Below are 23,971 nucleotides of genomic sequence, written 5' to 3' on the forward strand. Positions count from 1 at the left end.
ACCTTCCTTTGACTTCTTGGAAGAGACAGTGAAGACTGAGAACAATACTTTCATCTAAAAAAAACCCCAAAACTAATTTATTCAGAAGTAACATTTTCTACTGATGTTAATTGCTTTGGCATAGTAGTCCCTCTTTCCTGTCCCCCCAGTGCTTCAGTAATAATGTGTGATAAAGCAGTCTTAAATTTACAGCTTATTTGGGAGGGAACAAGATTTTTTTTTTTTTTTTCTTATTAATGTGGCACTTTATTTCAGAGACTTTGATAAAGCTTCATTTAGCTGTATTCTTGAAATTTTGTTGATTAGTACACTCTGTACAAGAAAACTAGTGCCCATAGTAACTTTTATAGGCTGGAGAGAATATCTGAATTGTAAAAAATAATCATTGCAGTTGATCAGTAAGCTGTGGTCTGGTGGGAATTGTAGAGATATACATATTCTCCCACAGTGTCCTTAAGGACTCTAATGAGAAGCAGTGAAGTTTGAGGATGAAAGTGTGGATCTTGGTGGTTTTCTTTTTTTTCTTCTTTTCTTTTTAATTTTTATTCTTCCTTCCTGTAATCCTGTTGTGCTATTGAGCCTTGTACTATCCTACAGGAATACGCCAGTCTTCAAATTACTAGTCCTCTAAACCAACCTTCTGAGCTGTTGACCTACCTCAGATTTAACTAGAAAGTTCACAGATGCATCTTATGTGGCAGCTAGGTGCTGTGTTGCGTTATTTCCTTCGCATTTTATGAAAAATGTAGGATTGGAATTTAGTATGAGGACATCAAAGGTATGCTGGCTTTCTCACTGTAGTAATGGAGCATGAGGATGCCAATAAGAACAGGGTAAAACTTAAGAAAATTATCCTGCACATTGAGACATGTTCTAGATTAAGACTGTGGCATGCTGTTCTAAGAAGAAACTTAGGACAGTGTCCATGCTACATTTTTGGGAAGAGTGTTTAGAAATACTTTATATACCCATCACCAAGGCATTTGAGAGTGAATTGACTAGTTATTTCTTTTTTGCTTGTTTTTGTCTTGCTTTCTGCTAATCAAATTTGTTTCATCGACAGAGATGCTGTTCAGTTAAATGTGACTGCCACACAACAGCTCCTCTTCTTGGCACAGAGAATGAAGAATCTGGAAGTGTTCATGCATGTTTCGACTGCCTATGCATATTGCAATCGGAAGCAGATTGAGGAAATAGTTTATCCACCTCCTGTTGATCCCAAGAAACTGATAGATTCTCTCGAGTATGTGCTGTGTTTTATGAAGCTGCTTCAGTAATCTGTAACCACTTGCTTTCTAGTCTGTAACCACTTGCTTTCTAGTCGTGGAGTACCAAAAAATGGTGAGGAACCTGGAGGATGAAGTAGCTTACGCTGTCGTGTAAGTCTGACAGCATGGCTGACATTTCCCTTTACAGAAAAGGCGATGGATTAAGGTTTTATGGTCACTTTCAGCTGAGCTAGGTGTGGAGTGGTACTGAAGGAGAGGGCTACTCATATCTACCTGTGATGCCTCCTATATGCTGATAGTGTCAGTTTTGCAGCTGTATGATGAGCTGAAATAGGAGCTATTAAAACCAAAAAAAGCTGTGGTGTTACAAGTGTGCTAACACTGGTATTGTCAAGGAAAGGGGTAAAACCAAGACAGCCCCCTTCTACTACATCCACCTGAACACCATTGCAAGATCAGACTGAGATACTGAAATAATATTACTTAACTGCTCAGAAACACAACTGTAGAAGTAGTTCTGTTAGGTATTCAGAGAGCGCAAACATTAAAAATCTTTCTTTTTAATTTTGAATTGGACATTACTAAGGGAAAAATTACTTATTCTGTATTTTAATTTCTATGTATATTAGCTGTCCTGAGGTCTTAGTAGCTGTCAAACCCTAAGTGAAACAGGTGGCAAATATGGGATAAGTCAACTGTAATGTAATAAATAATAATCTCAACTCTAAATCAGTCTCTCCCTTCTTTTCCCTGTCATATAAAATATCACCCTTTGCAAAAGAATTATGAAATTAAAAATAACTAATTAAAAAGTAATATATCTTTTAAAATTTGTTAATATAGATGGAAGAGCACTCACATTAAAAACAAATGAGCTACTACCTAGAATGCACATTGAGCCAACTTTTTTTTATAAAGTTAACTTTAAATACACTTTCAAATGAGATATTCTGAACTAGTCATATATTTTTCCTTTCTTTTCACAAGCAGGATATATACCACTTAAACTGCTTGGTTTGGGCTTTGACAGCTGTCTGTATTTTAGAACTCGTGGCGGTGAGGGAAGGGTTTTGTAAACTTATGCAAGAGTGATCTCTAGCCAACAGCTGAGACACAGAAAGAGATTTGTGTCCCTTTCTGGGCTTTTCTACCCCTTTTCCCCCCCCCCAATTCATACTATGAAAGGAGTCTGCATGTCAGCTTTGATTGTAGCAGGACATTGGTGAATAACAGTGTTTGCTAAATTCCTCTTATGTAGCTAAGATGTTATGTGACTGAGTCAAAGAAAATCCAAGTCCTGTTTTGAAGTGGAGAATGCCAAAGTAACAGTGGTTCAAATGACATGTCTCTGTTGTGCCCGTGTGCTATGACTGAAAGTTATTACAATTTTAAATAGAAATTGCCGAATGAATTGGGAAGCAAGATGAAATTGCAAGACTTAACTAAATTAAGGGGAGAAACATGGTGACGCAGCTTGCTTCAGTGGTGTTGTGTAAGTGCTTAACACCACAAAAGTGGAGGTGATGCTCGTAATGCCTTTGCTGTGATATCACTTCCTAGATCACTTAATCTGAGGAGCAGTGTGCCTGTGTCTCAAAGACTAACTTGCTGTGTCTGCACTTCGTGTTTGAGAATTTAGTTGATAGACTTAGGGTTATTGTAAAGGAACATACTCCTTGCTCTGTCGTTGGTGTGTAATAAATAAATTACATGAGCAAAAAAGTAAATAACAGTATGCTTCTTTCAGTGGATGCTGAACATGCAACCCTCCTCTCTCTTACTGAGAAACTTGTTTTCATTTCAGTGTGTACCACTTTTTCTTCAAAGGAGGAAAAAAAAAATGGTAACTTGAACAACAAAAGAAAAGATTTAATATTTAATTAAGTTCATAAATGTACTTTATACAGTGCACAATAGAAAATAGTTTCAAAACACTTGGAACTGCACACGTTCTGGTGAAAGATGATTTTTTGAGTTTGTTTTTTTTTTTTCTTGGCATGAATTCTCAAATTGTTTAGGTTTTATGGTTTAATTTGAAACTAAATGAGCATGAAGTCAGTATAAACAGTCTTCTGTAAGTTGGTAGTAATGTTCTTAAACAAACCAGCCTAACCACACTGATGCTGTAGTATCTCAAGTATAACATTCTTACTTAGGATTCCTTTTCAGAAGGGTTCTACATAGGCAGTTGCCACCTTAATTTAAAAAGTAGTGTATAATGTAAATGAATAATAGGCAGGCTCTATTAAACTTGATTTTTCTGGCCTCTGAGATTGGCCTTCAGTTTAAATAAGCGAACACCCATAACTTACATTTAGATGAATGGTATTTTAGGAGGCTACAATAAGCGTAGTATAAGCTGTCATCAGACATTTATTATTATGCAAATGTTTATGGAAATCTTTTACAACTTCCAACTGTTTAAAGTAGAAAGTATGTGACGTGCTAACTTCAGTGGGAGTTGGTGTTAAATTCTGAAAATCAAACTGAGATTTAAAGTGTACTAGTTTAGTGTTAGATACTGGGGATGATGCAGAAACATGAAATGTAGAACTTGAGGTTTTAATTGACTAAATTTCTTTGTAGAATTTCTAGTTCCTCTGTGCTTCTGCAGCATCTAGGGGAATGCTAACACTTTGGTGGTTTTGGTATGAGCTTTTTTGTTGAGTTTTTTTGCCTTGGATGGGATTTTGAAAAGGAGATTGGATTTTAATTTTACTTTTCATAGTATTTTTGATTTATCTGGTTATCCTCTTTACATATTGCTTTCACTTACCCACCCCACCCCTACCCCTCACCCAGTGAAGCAGTAATTTACACTTGCCTCTTATTTTGTTTCTGTAGGTGGATGGATGATGGCCTAGTGAATGATATTACTCCTAAACTGATAGGCGACAGACCTAATACTTACACATATACAAAAGCCTTAGCTGAATATGTAGTACAACAAGAAGGTGCAAAATTAAACACAGCCATTATAAGGCCATCTATTGTTGGTGCTAGCTGGAAGGAGCCTTTTCCTGTAAGTCATTGAGTTTTCACATGACAATCTTGTCTGTAAACTATACTACATATCAACAACCTGTTTATTTAGTGACCTTTGTAAAGAAAAAAGTTTTAAGCAATGATGTGGCATGCTTGCTTCAGGATAACAACTCTGATATAAAAGGTATCGAATACAGTATTCTTACATGAAATTTAGGGGTAATTAAATTTAGGTACTTCTAATCGTAGAGCAATACACTTCTATCAAAATAGGAGATGCTGTTTCACTCATTAAATGTCAGCTTCGTGATGCTGTGTATCTTCATCTGTTTTTCCCTCTTCAAAATGCTTTGGAGTGTCAGTAGCTGCAAGGGGTAACTAAGAAAACTGGGGACTGCAGGACATAAAGGTGTTTTGTCTGCCCTTCTTTTAGTCAAACCCTGTAGCTTTGCTTAAAGTTCTATGTACTGTAAGCTATATTGCTGTATTGCATATATGCTATATGCTTCCTCCTGTGTGGGAGATTGGTGTTGGATTAGCTTCTCCAGTTCAAGACTGAATGACCCACAGGCCCTTAGAATCCATAAAATTGACTTTGCATACTTTTTTGAGTATGTACAATGTACATATCAAACCAGTAAGTATATAGTGTCTAAATATTGTCATTAAAGCTGAGCAAGAATGCCTTCTGTTTGAAAAATCAAGAGACGTAATAATCGATAGCAAAATTGTTTATCTGTCTTCAGTGAGTTGCTAGAAGCTAGTCTAAAAATACTTGTAAACTTGAATAATTTCAACATAAACTTACTTATACAATGTCCTGCAGTTTATTCACGGAGTAATAAACAAGCTTGCATCTCACTTTGAAGGAGCAGTGAATCTACAGGTAGATCTTGTGTCTGAGTCATAGCAACTTTTTATATCACCAGACTTTGCTATAGAAGAACTTCATTTACAGACATGGAAATGAATATCTTTCTCCTCTTTATTATTTTTTCCCTCCACCCCTTAAACTTGTAGAAACTTCTCAGATTTTCACTTGAAACTGCTGACTTCAGTATACTCTAACCAAATCCTTTCCCTCCCCCTGTTCATAATAGGGATGGATTGATAACTTCAATGGACCTAGTGGTCTCTTCATTGCTGTAAGTAATAAATATACTTTTTTTTTTTTTCCTCCTTTGGAAGGCCATAAAGCTTCATATGTTTTACTGGTGGGTCTTTGTCTCTTTTTCTCGTTGTTTTGTTCTTTAAGGCAGGAAAAGGAATTCTTCGAACAATGAGAGCTTCCAACAGTGCAGTAGCAGATCTTGTTCCAGTAGATGTTGTTGTCAATACGACACTGGCTGCAGCCTGGTATTCTGGAGTTAATAGGTATAACAGGTGACAATAGAGAGTACTAAGTATTTTGAAATTATATTCTGTATTTTAATAAATCAATCTTCTATCAAACTTCTAATCAGTGTCCTGCTATTCCCCCAGGACAATGGAATCTAATGTTCTAACAGCATTAGTCCCTCAAAATATAACTTCCTTATGTCAAAGAGGAAGACATCACCTACTGATACTGTTGTACAAGCTATGCCTTCAAATTCCTTTCTGGGTTTTGTTGTAATCAATGCAATCTACGGTAATGTAGATGACGCCTTCTCTGAAAGAACATATGATTGTTAAAGAAAGAGAAAAATACTGGAAGATGATAGAGAAAGCAAAAAACCTGAGTGGTTCTTTCTGCTTTATGTAAATGGTGCTGTTGAGGAAAAGGATAACTTTGGATATGTTTATTGTCTGTATTTTTAAAAAGTGGTTTGTCTTCTAACTTGCTCTTTTGTCTTTTCCCACCCCCTCTTCCCCCCCTAGACCAAGAAATGTCATGATCTATAACTGTACAACGGGTGGTACCAATCCTTTCCACTGGGGTGAAGTTGGTATGCCATGTTTCTTTTTTCATAAGCTTAAATAGAAAAATAAGGTCAAATAATAAAAACACAGGCTATAATCAGTAGGTCATATTACATTTTTGTTGTTGAAACTAATATAATAGCAATACCTCTCAATTTTGCAGTGTTTTGGGCTTTTTCATTCTTCTGTTGTTCATTCTCTCCCCTTGCAGCAGCATCACAGTTTCATTTTGATATTTTTTTTATTTTTTTTTATTTATTCCATTATAACTTAAATCTATGGGAGAACTGATTTTTCTGTTTGCTACTGCCATGACCTAATCTACAGAGTGGGTAGTATGCAGAGAGAAGCATTGCTCAGAAGAGCAGGAGTAATGTTGGTTTTAATGCCAACCTTACTAAATACATATGGGTCAACATCCCACAGTTAGTTATTTTGTACATCTGCATAGTTGAGAGGTATGGTAGTAGTTTTGCACTTCTGTAGTTCTTTGTTGTGTTTGGCTTAATTGTTGATTGAGGTGGGTTTTTTTTAATCTTCAGATAGCTACATGAGACTTCAACTATTCAAGTACAGGGAAAACAATCTTTAAGAAAGTACGGCCACCTATTTTTAACTCTGTAGATATACTGATTAGAATGTAACCCACATGACAAAAGCTCTGTAATAGTTTTGTTATAAGTAGCAATATAAGCTGGCTGGCATGGTTTATTAGCTTTTAATTTTTTAGAAATAGAGTTTTTAAGCTCAGGTAATATTTTTTTCTTTCAGCTACCTTCAATACTTGAATCTATTTTTTTTCTTTTTACTAATTTCTTCATGCTTTTTAGTTGCTTTTGCCCATTTTATGTGTATCTCTATTTATAATTCTTACTGCTTCAGCCAAACTTGGAAAATTGCTGACTTCATTTATACCCCGATTTGAATTGGAGTATTTAAACACTGTCTGTAAACAATAGCTTAAAGTTATAAGATATGCTTAAAATGAGCGGTGAATTTCAACATAATTTTTGAAGACACTGATGCTGCATATCTATCATGTACAGAATTTTCAGGTGTCATTGGGAGTTTTACATTGAGTCCCATCCTAATCGCTTTTTGCTTAATGCTTCAATATGGATAAGTTGTTTAAACATGTTATTTGAAATGCACTTCAGATGCTTGCAAAGTCGTCAGTCTGTTTTTAAATTGTTTTTCACACAAGATCAGAATAGCCTTCTTCATCAAATACAGATGATTACTTAAATAGCTTTACATGGTATATAAACTGAAATTGATGTAAATTTTTGAAACCAACAACTTCTAAGGTAGGGAAGAGGAACAGAAAGAGAGAAGCTATGATAAAATATGATACTGAAGATGAAGACATAAAATACCTCTTGATTATAATAAGAACCAGTTCAACAGTATTTTAGGTTAAAAGATTATAACTTTAAGTTTCTGTGGATTATAGAAGAGTTAGGGTGGTTATTTAAATAACATACTGACATAAATACTGTACACTGTAACGTACTGTGAAAGCCATTCAGTTTTACATGGTTATTATCAAAGCTGTTATGCAACTTTTCTTTCTCAGAATACCATGTAATTTCTACTTTCAAGAGGAATCCTCTCGAACAGGCCTTCAGACGGCCCAATGTAAATCTAACTTCCAATCACCTTTTATATCATTACTGGATTGCTGTAAGCCATAAGGCCCCAGCATTCCTGTATGATATCTACCTCAGGATTACTGGAAGAAGCCCAAGGTAATGGTGACTAGCTCTGTCTTGTCTGTTCCTCTGACTTTTAAACAAAGCTATGCTTACACTATGATGTATATTGATTATTTTTAAAATTATTTTCTTCCCCTGAATGCTTTGTGACTAAAACTCAGCCTTTTTTTCCTGAGAACAGGTCCTTGAATTCAAAGTGACTTTGAACTTTCTAGCAAAAATTAGGATGTTTTTGTTGGATAGTTTGGGGGTTTGAGTAGTCAAGGTAAACAGAATTACAAGATCTAGCAAGTGATGTTTGCTCTTGAATGATAAATATTCAAAATATGTTGATCCTTATTTCTTCCTACAGGATACCACATTAATTTGAATTTCAAGATAAATCCATTAGAAAATGCAGTAAGGCACCCTAACTTTAGTATGCAATCCAACCCCCTCTTGCATCAGTATTGGACTGCAGTCAGCCATACAATGCCTGCATTTTTGCTTGATCTTTTGCTCAGATTGACAGGTCATAAACCATGGTAAGGAGGACAGGGCTAAAAATATCTTGCTGGTAAGGTGGTGGAGACTTTTGAAGAAGACATGGCATGGGCACTATTTAGATTTACTAACTATAAGCAATAACAATCCAGTGGCTGTGTTTTAAAGAGATTAATGACTGGCTCAGCAATGCTAAGATGTGCCTTGGGTCAGAATCCTAGTCAGTCATTAAACTCTTGGAAGTGGCTTGCACTAAGATTGTTGCTATTATAAACTGAAAATTGAATGGGAGACTGAGTTAATAATTGCGGATTATTCCTGTAGATGATACAACTTGGTCTGATATGTTGGTTTGTATCATCTCAACACTCCATTCAGTTTATAATATTTACACTAGTATCTGGCTGACTTCTTAAGTGGCGAAAATGGCGTAGCTCTGCTAAATAGGCTAAACTAAATTACATACAAGGAATATAAGATGTCACTTCAATTTGTTTCAGATTTGCCAAGCCATATGATCTTAATTCATTGCATATGTTATGTTTTCAAAAGTATTTGTCTTCAGACTCTATAAAATCTCCACTGTGGTGACAGTGTATTAACACAAGTGAGTATTCATTCATTGTCCCTGTAGTTTAGGTCTGTCTTACAAGGAGGGTAAATGTTCTGTAATAGACTTAGCACTGGAGCAGTAGAAGGAAGCCGTGTAAGTGGTTTGTAGAACTTCTGAACTGCCTTGGGTTCTGTTGTTCCAAGCCTACTCAATAGTGTAATACTCACAGCAACAGTAGTGGCAGGAAGCTGTGCCTGTATAGTAATCTCCCCACATAAAAAAGATGTAAGCTCTTCAGATCAAAAGAAGGTATTGAAAGTACAGGTTCCTAGCTTTTAGGTTCTTTTGCAACTTTAAGTAATTCTGAATAAAGTTGATAGAAAATCCCTGACTGATAGGAAGACTTCATCACTCACTAAAAATAGTTGTACTATAAATGCCAACCTACTGTCTTTCAAATGGTTAGGAATTAGTGCTGCCAGAATCTTGTCAGTCCTTAAAATGCATTTAGTCTTTTAAGTATTTGACCAGTGGGAATAAAACAAGGCTGTGAATAATCATGTTGTTTAGAACACTCGTTGCAGTTTTATATTATGACACTGGGAATGTTGAATCTCAGTTTTGCTTTTCCTGGAGTTCTTACTTGATGTCAAAAGATGGAATTTAGAACTTTAATTAGTACTAGTACAATTGGTGACATTAAATTTCTAGCCTGTGAAGAAATTACTGATATGAGCATTCCTAATTAGTTTAATGTAACAGTGGGTGGGTGAGTTTCCTGTCATGCACAAGGCTTCCAGTTTGGAGGAAAGATGGGAGATTCAAGTAAAACAAGCTGTAGTTCAGTCACTAAGGTTACTCTAATGTACTTGAAAGAAAAGCTTTTAAGTTTGATACCCAGCCCACTTAAAGGAATATTGCTTTCATTGTATAGTGCTCTTCTCTTTTTTTTTTTTTTTTTTGCATTTAAAAAATGGAAACCTGTGATAGGAGAAGTTGAAGCAAATAAATACATAGATGCAAGCAAGACATGCAGTATTAAATCCTGACGGGCTTCATGTTTTGTTTAATAATGGAAGAAAATTGAGACAGATCTTCACTCTTCTACTTTTTTCTAGTCATCTAGCTCAAAGTACTGCTAAAGTTCCTTTAACTGATGGGCTGGAGACAGTCATGGTATAGGGATGTACTACTGTTGGAAATTTCTAAAGCCTTGGAAACATTATTGGAGATTCTTAAACTCAATATAATGCTCTTCCGAGTGAAGAAGTGCTGACGTAATCTAAAATGTGACCTTTTCCACTGTAATTTAGCAGAAAAATTTGAGCAGTATAGGAAAAATGTAGTAAAATCAGCACAAGGAAGTTCAAATAGAATGCTAACTTGACTTCACGTGGTCAATAGCCTGCCCTCTCTGTGCTGAGTCTGAATACACTTCTGAGGGGTTTATTGCGTACAATGTAGGAAAAACTGTTAAGCAATTAAATTACTGTGTAGGTTTAACTGCACTGTTGTCATACTGTCAGGATATTGTATTGCAACTGAATGAGAAATTTTTAACAAGTAGAAGAAATAAGATGAGGCCTATGACCCTTCAGAACTAAAGGATGTGTTCATAATAATAATAAAAAGAAATCTTCCTGTTCAGGGTTTTTTTTGAAAACTTCCCTCTTGAAATGTTTCTGCAATATGAAATCATTCTTTTGCACCTCACTTGTGGAAGCAATGTTTTTAGTGAGATGGAAATATTTTTTTGCTCTTTTTGCATCTAGTTGAACGTTCTTGAATTTAACAGTTCTCTCAGAATATTAACAGTTAAGGAAAGGGAAAGAAGAAATAATGCATATAATACTTCTTCCAAATTTTATAGAAGGAACATGTACAATAAGGTTTGGCATATTGAAGACATTTTATACTAAATAATTAATACTATTATAGCATTATGAAATTACATAAATAGTGGTGATAACACTTAGCGTCCAAGTTTAAGAATAGTGTTGTAGGTAGCTTGCCATATATACTTAGTTGCATAGCAAAGCTTATTATTTGTCTAATTAACTTTTATGTTAGGCATAGTTCTCATAAGTTTGCATACTGCTTAGCACAACAGAACCGTATGTTATTTAAAAATAATTCAATATATTTGAAATCTAAATCTTTAAAAATACACACCCAGCAGATCTTTCCAGTTATTCTCGAAGAATAGAATGTGGCATGAAATACTTAAAAGTTGTAACTCAGGGATTTCTCCAGCAGTTCATTTTCTGTTACTGTGTCTTAGAAAGCTAAAGGGGATATGTGATTGATGTGTGTAGGGAAGTGTAAAGGACCTAAGAAGCTTTAAATTGAAATGATAAATATGAAATTAAAACTTAACATGAAGCACCTTTCACTTAGTTTTACAAACCAGAAACGAGTAAAGAGGACACTTTTATTAAATAGATGAATATGGGTTTTCTTCTTGGAAGCACTTGTAATTTGTGCACTTAAAGGAACCAGAGAGCTGCTGAAAAGAAGAATTCCAGTAGTATGTCCTACACTTCAAAATCTACAGCCGAATGAAAATCTAAACAAAAATCTGAAAGTTTGTTCTGTGTATTTTAGAGGAATCTTTTTTTTTTAAAAAATTATAATTAACTATCTCTAATGCTTATGTAGAGACTTGTAGATTGGCAGCCTGTAGATCTGCTGAAGGATCAGGCTGTATTTACCATCAGAACTGTTTTTAGCCTGGAGACAATAGTTTGTGTGTAAGGCTTCTTCAAAATGCAGTCCGAGCCTTAAGCCAGGTTGCTTTTAATTGTCTGGTATAGAAATATGCCCACCTAATTTATGGATAATTGAAATAACTATTGCTTAAAACTTAATTCCTGTGATGTGCTTCTTAAACTGTTATATATTTTGTGTTAATGGCAGCAGGGACTGCCTAGTAGAGGCAAAATTGTATCTAGGTGAAAGTCTTTCACGCTGTCACACTGACTTGCTGACTGCTGCTAATGTTCAGTTGTTCATGATGATCAGCAGGTCTGACTTTTTTCTGTCTTCAGCTTATGAAGGTGTGATGCAATGCTTGATATTATACTGACTGGTTATATATGGCTTTGATATTTATGACTTGTATCCAATGGCTGTCTCTGGAACAACCTGTGAAGTGTGTATTTCAAAACTTCAGGTTGAGAGATAAAGTCCCATTTTGTGTATTCATGCTGTTTTTTGAATCGTGTGTGTCTTCCCATTTGCAGGAGGAATATGGTGCCACTGAATTATAAAACTTAGTCTGCCAGAGCTACACAAGTGTCGTGGTTTGAGCCTGGTCAGCAAACAACCACTGCAGCTAATCACCCTCCCTTCCCCCTCCCCACCTGGGAATGGGGGAGGAAATTAGAGGGGTGAAGGGAGACTCGCAGGCTGAGATAGGAACAGTTTAATAATGACAATAAAATGAGAACAATGACGATGGTGGGAAAAAAAAAATATATATATATATATAACTGACAAAATACTGAGACTCAATAGAGAACATCCACCCATAGTCCCTTCACCACACCTGAAAAAAAAAACCCAAACTTCCCCACAGTTACAACTACTCTTATCAAATCACAACCTTCTGCCCCATGTTGGGTGCCAAAGCCTACAGCACCTGGTATTCCCAGGACTAGAAGTGTTCACTAAATGACACTCACTGCTGACATCTCTGAATGAGAAGCTGTCACTGTACTTTTCTCAAAAAAAAAAAAAATTGGAGTTTCATGTTGATTTAGTGCAAAGTAACAAGCTATCACCAAGAAAGTTGATCCTCTTCTGCCAACTTTGTAATTAATCTAGCAGTTGAGAGAATGTGGAGACATTTGATTGTTTTGGCTGATATATCAAGAAACTAAACCTGAAAAGAAAAAAACATTTTTCCACTGATGAATTATATCAGCTGTTTCTGTGGCCACATTGATTTTCACTAAATCCAAATTGAGTTTGAAGGAGGGAAAAAATCTGCAGCTGAGGTAGAGTAACTCTTTTTAGCCACTTTTTTTTAGTCAGTTTAGCTGTGCTCAAAAGCGATACCCATAATCAGGCAGCAAGATTCCTAGCAGAGGTTAGTCTTTACATTAGTTTAAATTTAGTTTAGTTTTCGTTTACAGAAAAGAATGAAAGCCAATGTGAGTGGCCAGTAACAAGCCCAATTTCTATACTTATCAGGTACTCATTAGCACTTTTTAGTATTTTGCAGGGACACAAGTTGTCTTAAACTGAAGCAGTCTGAGCACTTTAACTAAAACTCAACTGCTCTTCCAGCATAGCATAAGAACACAAGCTGGGGAGGCACAAAGGGACAGTTCAACTAAGTTAAATAATCTTAAGACTGTCAGTGGACAGACATCTGCAAAAAGTCTGAGCACTTAGCCACTGTGTCCTCTTTGGCACTATTTTTATCCGAGTCATTTTGCTATGAGCTCTTTCTGGCTTATCTGACCAGTGAGACGTTTGCTCTCCAAGTTTTGAGTTATTGTCTGAATTTTTTGACTTGAATAATATGCTCTTTTTTTTAAGTTCAGTTCAGTCTCATTAGCACAGGATATGTTTTGGATGCACAGTCTCTATATGCCTAATTACTTCTGAATCAGAGGAACTCTGGTTCACCGCAGCTCACACTGTTGCCAACTTGCCCAACTAGTGAAACTATAGACAGGTGTTTGAAAGCATCTGGGAATGTCTACTGATAAAATTCACTGGTGATCTAAAATTTGAATACAATTCTGAATTACTCTATAGATAGGTTCCTGTGGGGTTTAAGGAAAAAATATTAATGCTTTTTATGCTTTAGAAATACTCTACTTACTCAGTGGTCTCTGCAGTTGGTATGAGGCAATTTTGATACTCCCTTAGGTACTGAGATGCCAGCCATCCCACAGTAGGGGACACTACTGCAATGCAAAATACTTTCTTTAGAAGAATTTCTGGGATAATGTGCTGTATCCCTTCTGCAAGTATGAATGCATCAAAGCAGCTTTCAGAGAAAAATCAGTGTTTTTTATTGATTCTGTGAACTTTACTGAACAAAACTTACCTTCAGAAAGCCATTTCCTGTTAGTGCTGGGTTGTTCTGCTTTACTTGCCTTCCTCCCCATCCCCCTCTTCTCACTCTCTGCTTAAAATAAGTGTGTCCTGCTATAAGGATCAAATTGGAAGCAGTTCTGTGACATGGAAAGACCTTGAGCACCCAAAGCAGGAATTTAATAGCATTAGGCTATGTGGTACTAGTTAGTACTTACTAAGATGGAGTGACCATCTCTAGCACTGTAACACTTGAAACAATTTTCTTGTCATAAATGTGGGAACATTGCATCTGAGAGACTGAATGACTCACTTTTTCTGGGTCTACTTCAGATAGTCTGATCAAAGAGAAACTTGCCTAAATTGATCCTTATAACATAATTTCTCTGTATTCCAAGTGATGGTTTTGTTGAGTTGCTTCCTCTGCATTATAAGGGATGATGGAAGGTATTTCTGCATATTTTGAAGTAGCATAGAACGTTCACCTAACTAGCAGGATCTGCTGTGGTTTTCCTGTGCCTGTAAATATTTTCCTGCCCTTTGCTGTAGAAGCAGTAGGGTTAAGGGGCTAAGCCATATTTCTGGTGGTTTTTAAGTCTTGATCTCTTAGTGACCATAGTAAACCGATTTTGTTTTGTTAGAGATGTGGTTTTGCACAGTGTGCAGAAGGATCAGGGAAACTTATTCCCTTGCTTAAAGTTGTCGTGTGTATGTTCTGTACTGTGCAGTTTGACTCTTTCATCAAGTCAGATTGTTCAGTACACTTAGCTATTCCAGTATACTGAAGTAAAAAGTGTTCTGTGTCTGTGTCCTAGACTGAGTTACCAACAGAAGACATTTTACAATCTCTTTTTTTCTTTTTTATTTTTGGGGTGGGGGTGATGGGGGCAGAAGGGGGAAGAAACTATTGCACTGGAAAGTAGGATTAGCTAAAAAGGACTGTCCTATAATTTCCGATTCTATATAAAGACTGGGCAGCTGAAGTTCACTTTAATAATATGCAGAAATACCCTGTTGATCTAATATAACATGCTTTGGGTACAGAACAAGATGGGATATGTTAACATAGGGGTGTGGGGTTGGAGATGAAAAAGTTTGCAATCTTACTCTTTTTCTTGTTTGAACTAATCTTTACCGCTGTAACCTGTACATTCCCTGCCTTGGACTGTAGGATGATGAAAACAATAACACGTCTTCATAAGGCCATGATGTTATTAGAATACTTTACAAGCAATTCTTGGATTTGGAACACTGAAAATATGACTATGCTAATGAACCAGCTAAACCCTGAAGACAAAAAGGCAAGTAGCTATGTGATGTGGGCATAGAGACTGATAGTGAAATATAAATTCATTTATTTGAGATTGAATAAGGACATGAGCTAGTAATGCTGATTACTGTAATGTGGAGCTAACCCTAGTGCTAACTGAGTGCTGGAGATTCCTGTCACATCCTTTCAGTTGTGCCAGGTCTGTGTTACAGGTTAGATCAGTGATGTGATCAGATATGAGGAAGGGCAAGACCCCCTTGAAGGAGGCCTGATACAAAAGATGTTTGTCTTTGGAGTGGCCTGATCGTGTGATCTTGTGTTACCCGTATGTCAACCAAGCAGCCAAGCTGTTAATGGTTTTACCTATATCATGAATAAAACAAGGCTTTACTTCTTGACCACTATTGCTTTTCTGAGAAACGTGGTTTCACTGAGGACGTGGGTTTCAAGGGACTTTTTTGCTTGTTTTTAAACTAGTAACAACTTTTATATACTCTTTTCAGTCTTTGGCCAGAGCGCCACAGGTATTCAGATATAAGTGTAAATTCTCTCACCTCCTTCTGAAGCACACTTTTACTGTGTGACTGAAACTTCCCTACGCACAGGGAGAAGTGTGATAGAAGCAGGATGACAGAAAAGTCCTGATGGTTGTTGAGGAAGAACAAAAATGTTGCTGAGTGCAGGGTCTGAGTGAATGAAACTGCTCAAATGAAAAATCTTAGTATTTTCTACTGTGTTTTGTTGACCATCTATGTGAGCCTTTTATTTTTGTGCTGTGTTACCAATATTAAACTAACAAAACACCAGTGGGATCACAAGTCCTGCCAGCAAACCTGCTCCAGCGTGGGCTCCTCTCTCCACGGGTCCTGCCAGGAGCCTGCTCCAGTGCGGGCTCTCCACAGGGTCACAGCCTCCTCCGGGCACATCCCCCTGCTCCAGTGTGGATGCAGGTGGAGATCTGCTCCACCGTGGACCTCCAGGGGCTGCAGGGCACAGCCTGCCTCACCATGGGCTTCACCACAGGCTGCAGGGGAATCTCTGCTCGGGCTCCTGGAGCACCTCCTCCCCCTCCTCCTTCACTGACCTTGGTGGCTGCAGAGTTGCTTCTCTCACATAGTCTCACTCCTCTCTCCAGCTGCAGTTGCTGTTGCATAGTTTTTCCCCCCCTTGCTAAATATGTTATCCCAGAGGCGCTGCCACTGTCACTGATGGGCTCAGCCTTGGCCAGCGGTGGGTCCGTCTTGGAGCCAGCTGCATTGGCTCTGTCAGACATGGGCGAATATTTTAGCAGCTCCTTACACAAGCTACCCTTGTAGTCCCTCCACTAACAAAACCTTGCCATACAAACCTAATACAACCTGCATGTGGCTAGCTGGTTTACCCTGGTGACTAGTATTGACTGAAGCTACCTTCGTTTCCTGCATGTGTGCCTGTCCCTCATGTCTGGGAAGTTATGCAAATCTTACTGGATTCATTCCAAGTTATTCAAAATATATTTGTGCAATAGTGAAGCTGCAATGGAATAGAGTTGTTCTTCTCCCTCCCCCCAATATTTCTTATGGGTAGATTCATGTATGGGTTAAAGTAAATAAGTATTGCAACTGAGATAAATTTCTGCCTGCCTCCCTCCACCCAACCCCAAGTTTAAACTTCCTTTCTGTTATGGTTTTGTTGGTTAATACTCAATTCTGCAGGATAAAAATCACCAGTTCCAGTTTTGAAAACTCAAATTCCTTTATGCATTTGGAACAGTTTTGCCATCTTTAGGATGTCTTTCCTGTTCAAGTGTTTTACAGAATCTAGTTCTGTAGTTAAGTAGAAGAAAAGTTGCCAGGCTTCTAAATAAACTGTCTAAAAGTAGGAAATAGAAGAGCTTTTGGTGATTCACATGCAGAGAGGATTTCCACCCCTTCCCCCCTCTCAATTTACCCCAGCAAACTTGATTCAGGCAAAGTTTTAAAATAACCCCAGAGCTTTGGACTGTTAGTATTTTCAAATAGTTGAATTTTCAATAAGATGTGCACAGCAGTCAAAGACTAGTTGAAATAACAGTTGAAACTTCCTTAACTTTTACATTCTCACTATGATGATATATTATGGAAAATACAGTTTGAGAGATTCTGATAACATACCAGTACTAGAAGGCTCTTTAGCATGTATTTATCTTACATCATGACTAGGACTACATGCTGATCTTTAACTTGCAAACAATGCCACATTACAAAGACTAATTGTGAGAGATTGTTTTCAGAACTGTAAGGGGTTTATTTTTCAACATCCTTTAAAATACATCTGCCATGATATTAAGCAGCTTATTTGGAGGCATGGGCATTTAGTGTATGTATAACAACTTTCAAAGCTAAGTAGTTTGACTGCACAAAACTTTTTACGTAGTCTCTTGTTGCTATAATGATTTTGCTTATTCTTCCACCTAAAACAAAATTGGCAGAGTTAAAAACCTGCTAAGACTTAAACAGCTGTTATTGTAGAATCTTGAGAGGAGGAAATGAATAGATCAGTACAAAGCTTGAGTTGTGAGTTTACGGTAGTAGCTTCCTCTCCTGAGGAAGATACTCACATGGTTCTTTTAAAAATACAGCTGTAAAACTATAAGCACACATAAAAGAACTCTGCATTTATCAAACAGTGAACTTGGCACAGAGCAGTGTTTATAGCATATTAGAATTATTTTGTTGCTTAAAGGGAAACAACATAATAGAAAATAGTTATTTCTAGAGTAGAATTTGTTACAGACGTAATGAAATGGGAAAGCAGTGCAGTTGTAAGTGGAGGGAAGAATATTACTGCTGAGGAGGGAAAATAAGGCATTAAATGGTGGAAATTTGGAAAAGATGGTATAAGAAGCTGGTGGTTGAGTCAGAAATGGGATCTAAATCTGGATCACTTATGATTAAGGACAAGATAGCTTTCATGCATCAAAGACATTATCTGGTATAACAGCATTTATTCTTTATGTTACTATATATCACAGGTGAATTTTTAGGTAACTAACAGTGAAAGCTTTTATTTTTATGCAGACATTTAATTTTGATGTTCGACAACTACATTGGGCAGAATACATGGAGAATTACTGCATGGGAACGAAGAAATACGTGCTGAATGAAGAAATGTCTGGCCTCCCTGCAGCTAGGAAACACTTGAATAAGTAAGTATAAATTTTTATTTTCCTCTGTTTATCTGTGCTTTCCTGCCCTTGTCAGGTTTTGCTTTTCCATGTTATGACTTAATTGCTCTTTATACAGGCTGTTTAGGTCCTCCAAAATTCTTCTGTTTCAGTCCAGTGGTCTGAAACATTTCCTAAAGAAGTCAGATGTCATCTTTCGTGTTCTATTTGTTGCTGCTGAGTTGCTCTCAGTATTAATAGTTACAGTATTAGTCTGGGATTATGGTTGTAGTTTAGATCACTAGTGTATAATGTAATCCAGGTTTCTGATTTTACCCGGGTATCTTTTGAATGGTAAAAAGGTATACAGTAACACAAGGTCAGAATGGGTTGTTTGGTTAAGGAGGCTTAATAAATCAATAGCTGTTTGTTCTGGGAATGTGATCTTTTGAAGCAGGCAAGTAAACAGGCACAGTCCTCTGAGCAGGAAACTTTGATGTTGGTGCTCTAAGATGGCTTTTCTTAGCCTTTTGTCAGTGGCTTAAATCCTCCAAATTGAATGCATTGTTACTGTCCAGAATTTTACTGGTACAGTTACCCTTGTTTTGTTCTTGGCTGATTTATAAAGACAGTTACAGATTTTTTGATTTGTCTCAGAGTGAAATAAAGGTGATTAATCTTGTTCTGCAATAGCATTTCACGTCTGCTGTACTGATAGCGCAAAGAGGAGTGGTCTAGGTCACTACTTGTCTCCTAAAGACAGAGATTTGCAGTTGTAAAGAGGATTGGCATGATATGTTACAATCTCAAATACACTTTTGTAATATAGTAATCTGTGATAGTAGTGGGAATAGCTGAAGAGGTGTCCCCTTCTGATTCTTGTTTTTAAATTTAGATGCTGTTAGAAAATGCATAGGAGTTATCATACAGTTGCCATTCTTTGTACAAAGGATCGTACCAAAAATAATATGAGAATTAGTCTTTTTTTGGAACAGCATCTGGTTGCCCCCAGCTCTCAGTTTATATGTGGATTATTTTGGAAGAGGTTTAGGTTGTAACATATATTTACTCTGAGGGATTAAGTGGGCTTTACTTTTGTAATACAGAAATTTAGACTTTTTTCTACAAATGAGGTATGTAGAGGAAGGTCTTGCTACAGTAACACCCAGCCCACCTGTAAAATAAGATCAGGGTAGTGAGTATTTCCTTAAAAAGAGCTGCCTTTAAAATACAATTGTCATGATATACTGAACCAAAGAGATTGTTCTGTTTCTAAGAAATCTGAGTTAATTCTGATTGCTGTTTTTTCTTGAAGCTTCCATGTTTACATGTGAGAAGATTGCTAAAAGTCACAGTTGCCTTAAAAAGACACTTAGATTGTCCTAATCTTTAAATATAGTTCCCTGAGAAGGAATGAGTTTAAAATTGCAGTGAAGGCTCTGGGTTCTGTGGCTGGAAAATCCTATGATGCTGTGGGTTTTTCTTCTGTCAGCAGCAGTTGGAGTTACTTCTACATATATATGAAATTTTAAATACGTGGAGGAGAGGAGTTCATGGTGTTAAATATTTCTTTGGTTTTGGGGTGGATGGTGGCCTTCTGTAGGTAAGTTACTGTGTGGGTGATCTTGGCTGTAGGAGGTTTTTATCAAGTGGATAGAAAGCAGAAGTACATGTGGTTAGTTGTTCCTTAGTTTTATGTGTTCCACTTTTCAGCAGTGAACTATGGAAAAGCCTTCTCTGGTTCTTCACTTACCAGTTTACTTCCATCATTCACTTAATACCACTCAGAATGTATCTTTAGATGAATAGATAAACAAATTAAATTCTACCTTAGAAGTTAATTTTCAGAGTGTTCTACTTTCCTATAAGTTGTTGGTACCTTGACTTTTAATTATTTCTTTGTTTTTCCTTAGGTTAAGGAATATACGCTATGGCTTCAATACAGTTCTTGTGATCCTGATCTGGCGTATCTTTATTGCAAGATCACAAATGGCAAGAAATATCTGGTACTTTGTGGTTAGTCTGTGTTACAAGTTCCTCTCCTACTTCAGAGCCTCCAGTACTATGAGATACTGAAGAAGGGAATTTAGCATTAGGACATCTATGCATACGGTGGTCTAACTGCACAAAGCCTGTAACATGTTGTCATCTCACATTTTGTAAAAGCATAATTTCATCTTAAATTGGAGTGCAAAATATACAGTATGGTATATGTAATGTTAGTTGTGTATCTTCCTGGAAACAGAGAAATAAAATGGTCAAGTGCCAGGTTGAATTGGCATTAGACAAGCATTTAAATAACCTTAACTCTTTGACCTGGGGAAAACATTTCAGACAACTGACCAACATAACTGTGCAATTTGGAACATGTTTGATTGAAATCTGCCTTAACATGATTTTTTTTTTAAGTTTTACTCCACATTGAGCAAGATAAATATTGACTTAGTAGCTAGTTGCTGTAGACCTATTTATTTGAAGTTCTAAATTACAAAGGGTTTTGCAAGTTGCAAAAGTGTATAAATGATGGTGGATCTCATGAAAAAAATTATTTGAGGACTTTTGTAATTTGTCTTTATTTTTTGCCACTTATTCCCTTCTTCTGAAAGTAGGGATGAAAAACTGTGCCTACTTTGCTTTAAAATTAAAAAACAACCAATCCAACCTTCCTTAATTACTGAAAGGCCTTTTGTCCAGTCTGGTCTTCAGAATACACTTAGTGATTCAGCCCTGTGCTCGAAACTGTCTGCATCCAACTTGCATTTATGTCAGCATGAACAATTTGCTTCCCTGAAAGCAGAATTGATCCTACAATTGAGTAGATTAAAGGAAATGTAACCTTGGGGGGGTGGAGGGCAAAAATAAAGTCATTGACCGTCCTCTTTTTTTTAATGATTTTTACTGGGGACACAGAGCCAGCACTTGATTGTTACACTTCTGACTTCAAAAGGTAAATGTATTTGAAAGGAATTTATTATGCTTAGTTGCTATTTATATTACTGGTAATAGTAGTTGAACAAACTATAGGCTTTCATTAAGAGATATACCTGTTTTTCAATTCTAAGCAATGTTATCAAATACTTCATGAATTAATAATTTTTTAAATCTCTGAGTTATGAAATCTGATGCATGGACAACATCGACGCATAAGCACACTTTCTCTTCCCTGCCCCAATAAAGCCTCTAAATTCACTGGGCAAGCAGAGCAAGATGCACCTTGCTTCAAAATGAAAGTATGTTAACAATTCTTCCAGCTGTCTTTTAACATAGATTATTAGGTTTAAATCTGAAGAAATCTGTTTTTTCTGCATGTTACTTTGTTTCAGTAGGAAAAACATTTGTAAAAATAGCAAGTTGCAAGAAAAGATTGAATCCTTGTTAAAGGCAATACATGAAGATCCCTTTAAATTTTGGTTGCACAGAATTCTATCTCAGAACACTGTAATGTTCCATTAATTGATGCACTGACCAGCACACTTGCCCAGTATTTGTTCATTAAGATGAGTTTATACTGATGAATATGTTCTGGAATCTGCTTGAAAAGGCAAATAATGACTTAATTACACAAGAGCTACATTATACTTGCCCTTGGTAGTTTTTTGTCCTATTTGAATTAAGTATGTAATGAACTTATTTTGCTATTCTTGTGAAAACTCTTACTTTAAAGAGAACACCTTTAATGTAGGTGTATATCTCCTTTTGAAAAGATAATGGCTTCCTTGTTGAAGCTAAATATTCTGTAGTAAGTAGTTAGGCTGTAATTCCTTTTTAAAATTACCTGTGTGTATATAAAGCTAGGGATGAAAAGCCTAAGTGGTTTAGGACCACACCTTGTGTGAGAGACCTCTGACTGGCTGAAAATAAATTATGGTTTCTGTGATTGAAGATGTTACACTTTAACAAATACATTAGGTGTATTACATCTTTAGTTGCCTCCAAGTTATCTTACTAGAACTGAAAGTATGCTTAAGCATTCCTGCATTGTAGACTTTTTTCAGAGGTGCCTGCTATCCAGTGACACCCCTTATCCCATGTTGGCATGTGGCTGAAGTTTGCAAAAGACAAATACATTATATTCTGAAAATGATTCTGTGAAGCAATTCACTTATAAATTTTGGTTGTTTATAACTATTATATGTGATACTTTTAATGATGATTTAATACTGAAAACTATGAAGCCAATGAACTGATTATTTCTGGTCCAAAACACTGCTTAGAATTCTATTATTTTGAATAAATAACGGAGAAAAAGATTATTTTAAACACAGAGATATTTAACTTCTAGTCTGTAAACATTTGCCAATTTAGAAACCCAAATTTTTTTCCTCTTTGGAGACCGTGGTTCTGTGCACTACTGGTATCTTACACGAATTCATCAGTCATCCTATTTAACTGACGATAGATTCAATGTCACATTTATTACATAAGTTTTGTCACTTCCTGTGGTCAGTCTGTGAAATTCTATCTGAAACTACTGGTGTTTTTTCCATATCAGAACCCTGTTCTCTTGCAGTTCTTTCATACCAGTGTTTGCACATAACGGATGTTGATCACAAATATACCGGAACTATATTTTGATACAGTAAGCTAGACTCACTGTACTAACTAGCAAGTTGCAGGAGCTATTCCAGTTGGTTAAATAGGAAGAAGAGCAGTCTGAAACAACATGATCACTTAACAGTTACTGGTATTTAAAATTGGGACCAGGAAAAAAATTACATTTTCCTGTAATGTTTTTCTCTGCTGTAGGAACAGATGTTTGGAAACAAATGCTAAATCCGTGAGCTTTTATAAGACATAAACAGAAATATTGGGTGCCTTTGTTTGTAAACCAAAAATAAACAAATCCCTTGAAAGTGTTGTTACAGTGTTTATTGTTTTTTTGCATGTTTGTAGTTGAATTTATGCAAAATAACTGGATAGTATAAATGCCATTTTAATATACATGAACATGCTCTTTCCTCTGAGAAACTTTGAAAATCAAGTGAATGACTAATGCTGCATTTTAAAAAACAGGAAAACCTTCGCAGACACAAAACAAACAACAAACAAAGCCCCTATAATCTAAACCTTCCTGGGGTTATATCAAAACACATGATGTGATGTATGCTTGGTCATGGTGACTTCCTTGTGTGTCAGCTAGTTTCCTCCTTGCTGTCATTGCCTGTTCGTTTGTAGTATTAGTTTCAAATTTACTTAAATAGATGGGTGCTTTTTCATATGGTTTATAAAGGGTACTGTGGTTTTGCGGTGGTTTTTGGATTAACATTTCAATTAATTGCAAGCAACTACAGCTATTTGTAGCATCTACATTTTGTGGTGAGGGAAGAAGAGGTAGCATTAAGTCAGTTGTCACCAAATGCTGCTTTTTTGTGTTTTAACCTTAATTTCTTGGAATATTGAGATTTTATGGAGTAGTCCTCCTTTTATCAAGAGCATGGTTCTAGAGGTCATGCATCATCTGTAAGCTGTGGTTTGGGGTCTACCAGCTTTAAAGTATAACCATTCCTTTACTTGACTTTAAGACTTAAACTACCAAATATAGATGGGTTTTTTTGGTCTCTTTAGGTGATTCAAAATTGGAAGCAAGGAACAAAAAGAAGTTTTAAGGTGTTACCCCTTACATGTCTTGTGCTGTTAAACATTTTGTGCTTTCTTCATAGT

The 23,971-nt window shown here is 36.4% G+C and overlaps 1 protein-coding gene across 6 annotated transcripts in view; it reads left to right on the forward strand.

Moving 5' to 3' along the window:
• The window catches only part of FAR1 (fatty acyl-CoA reductase 1), an 88,250-nt gene extending 65,087 nt beyond the window's left edge, over positions 1 to 23,163 (forward strand). For 2 of the 6 annotated variants that reach the window (XM_042784470.1, XM_042784469.1), the window contains 9 exons: positions 1,064 to 1,243; positions 4,074 to 4,251; positions 5,315 to 5,359; positions 5,470 to 5,597; positions 6,075 to 6,142; positions 7,693 to 7,864; positions 15,088 to 15,217; positions 18,225 to 18,352; positions 20,224 to 23,163. In XM_042784470.1, coding sequence (XP_042640404.1) covers positions 1,064 to 1,243; positions 4,074 to 4,251; positions 5,315 to 5,359; positions 5,470 to 5,597; positions 6,075 to 6,142; positions 7,693 to 7,864; positions 15,088 to 15,217; positions 18,225 to 18,352; positions 20,224 to 20,386 — 1,192 coding nt within the window. In that variant the 3' untranslated portion in view covers positions 20,387 to 23,163. 6 annotated transcript variants of the gene reach the window in all.
• Positions 23,164 to 23,971: the final 808 nt, after the last annotated feature.

The sequence above is a fragment of the Tyto alba genome, unplaced genomic scaffold (genome assembly GCF_018691265.1).
Source record: "Tyto alba isolate M040663 unplaced genomic scaffold, T.alba_DEE_v4.0 Super-Scaffold_8, whole genome shotgun sequence".
Taxonomy (NCBI): Eukaryota; Metazoa; Chordata; class Aves; order Strigiformes; family Tytonidae; genus Tyto; species Tyto alba.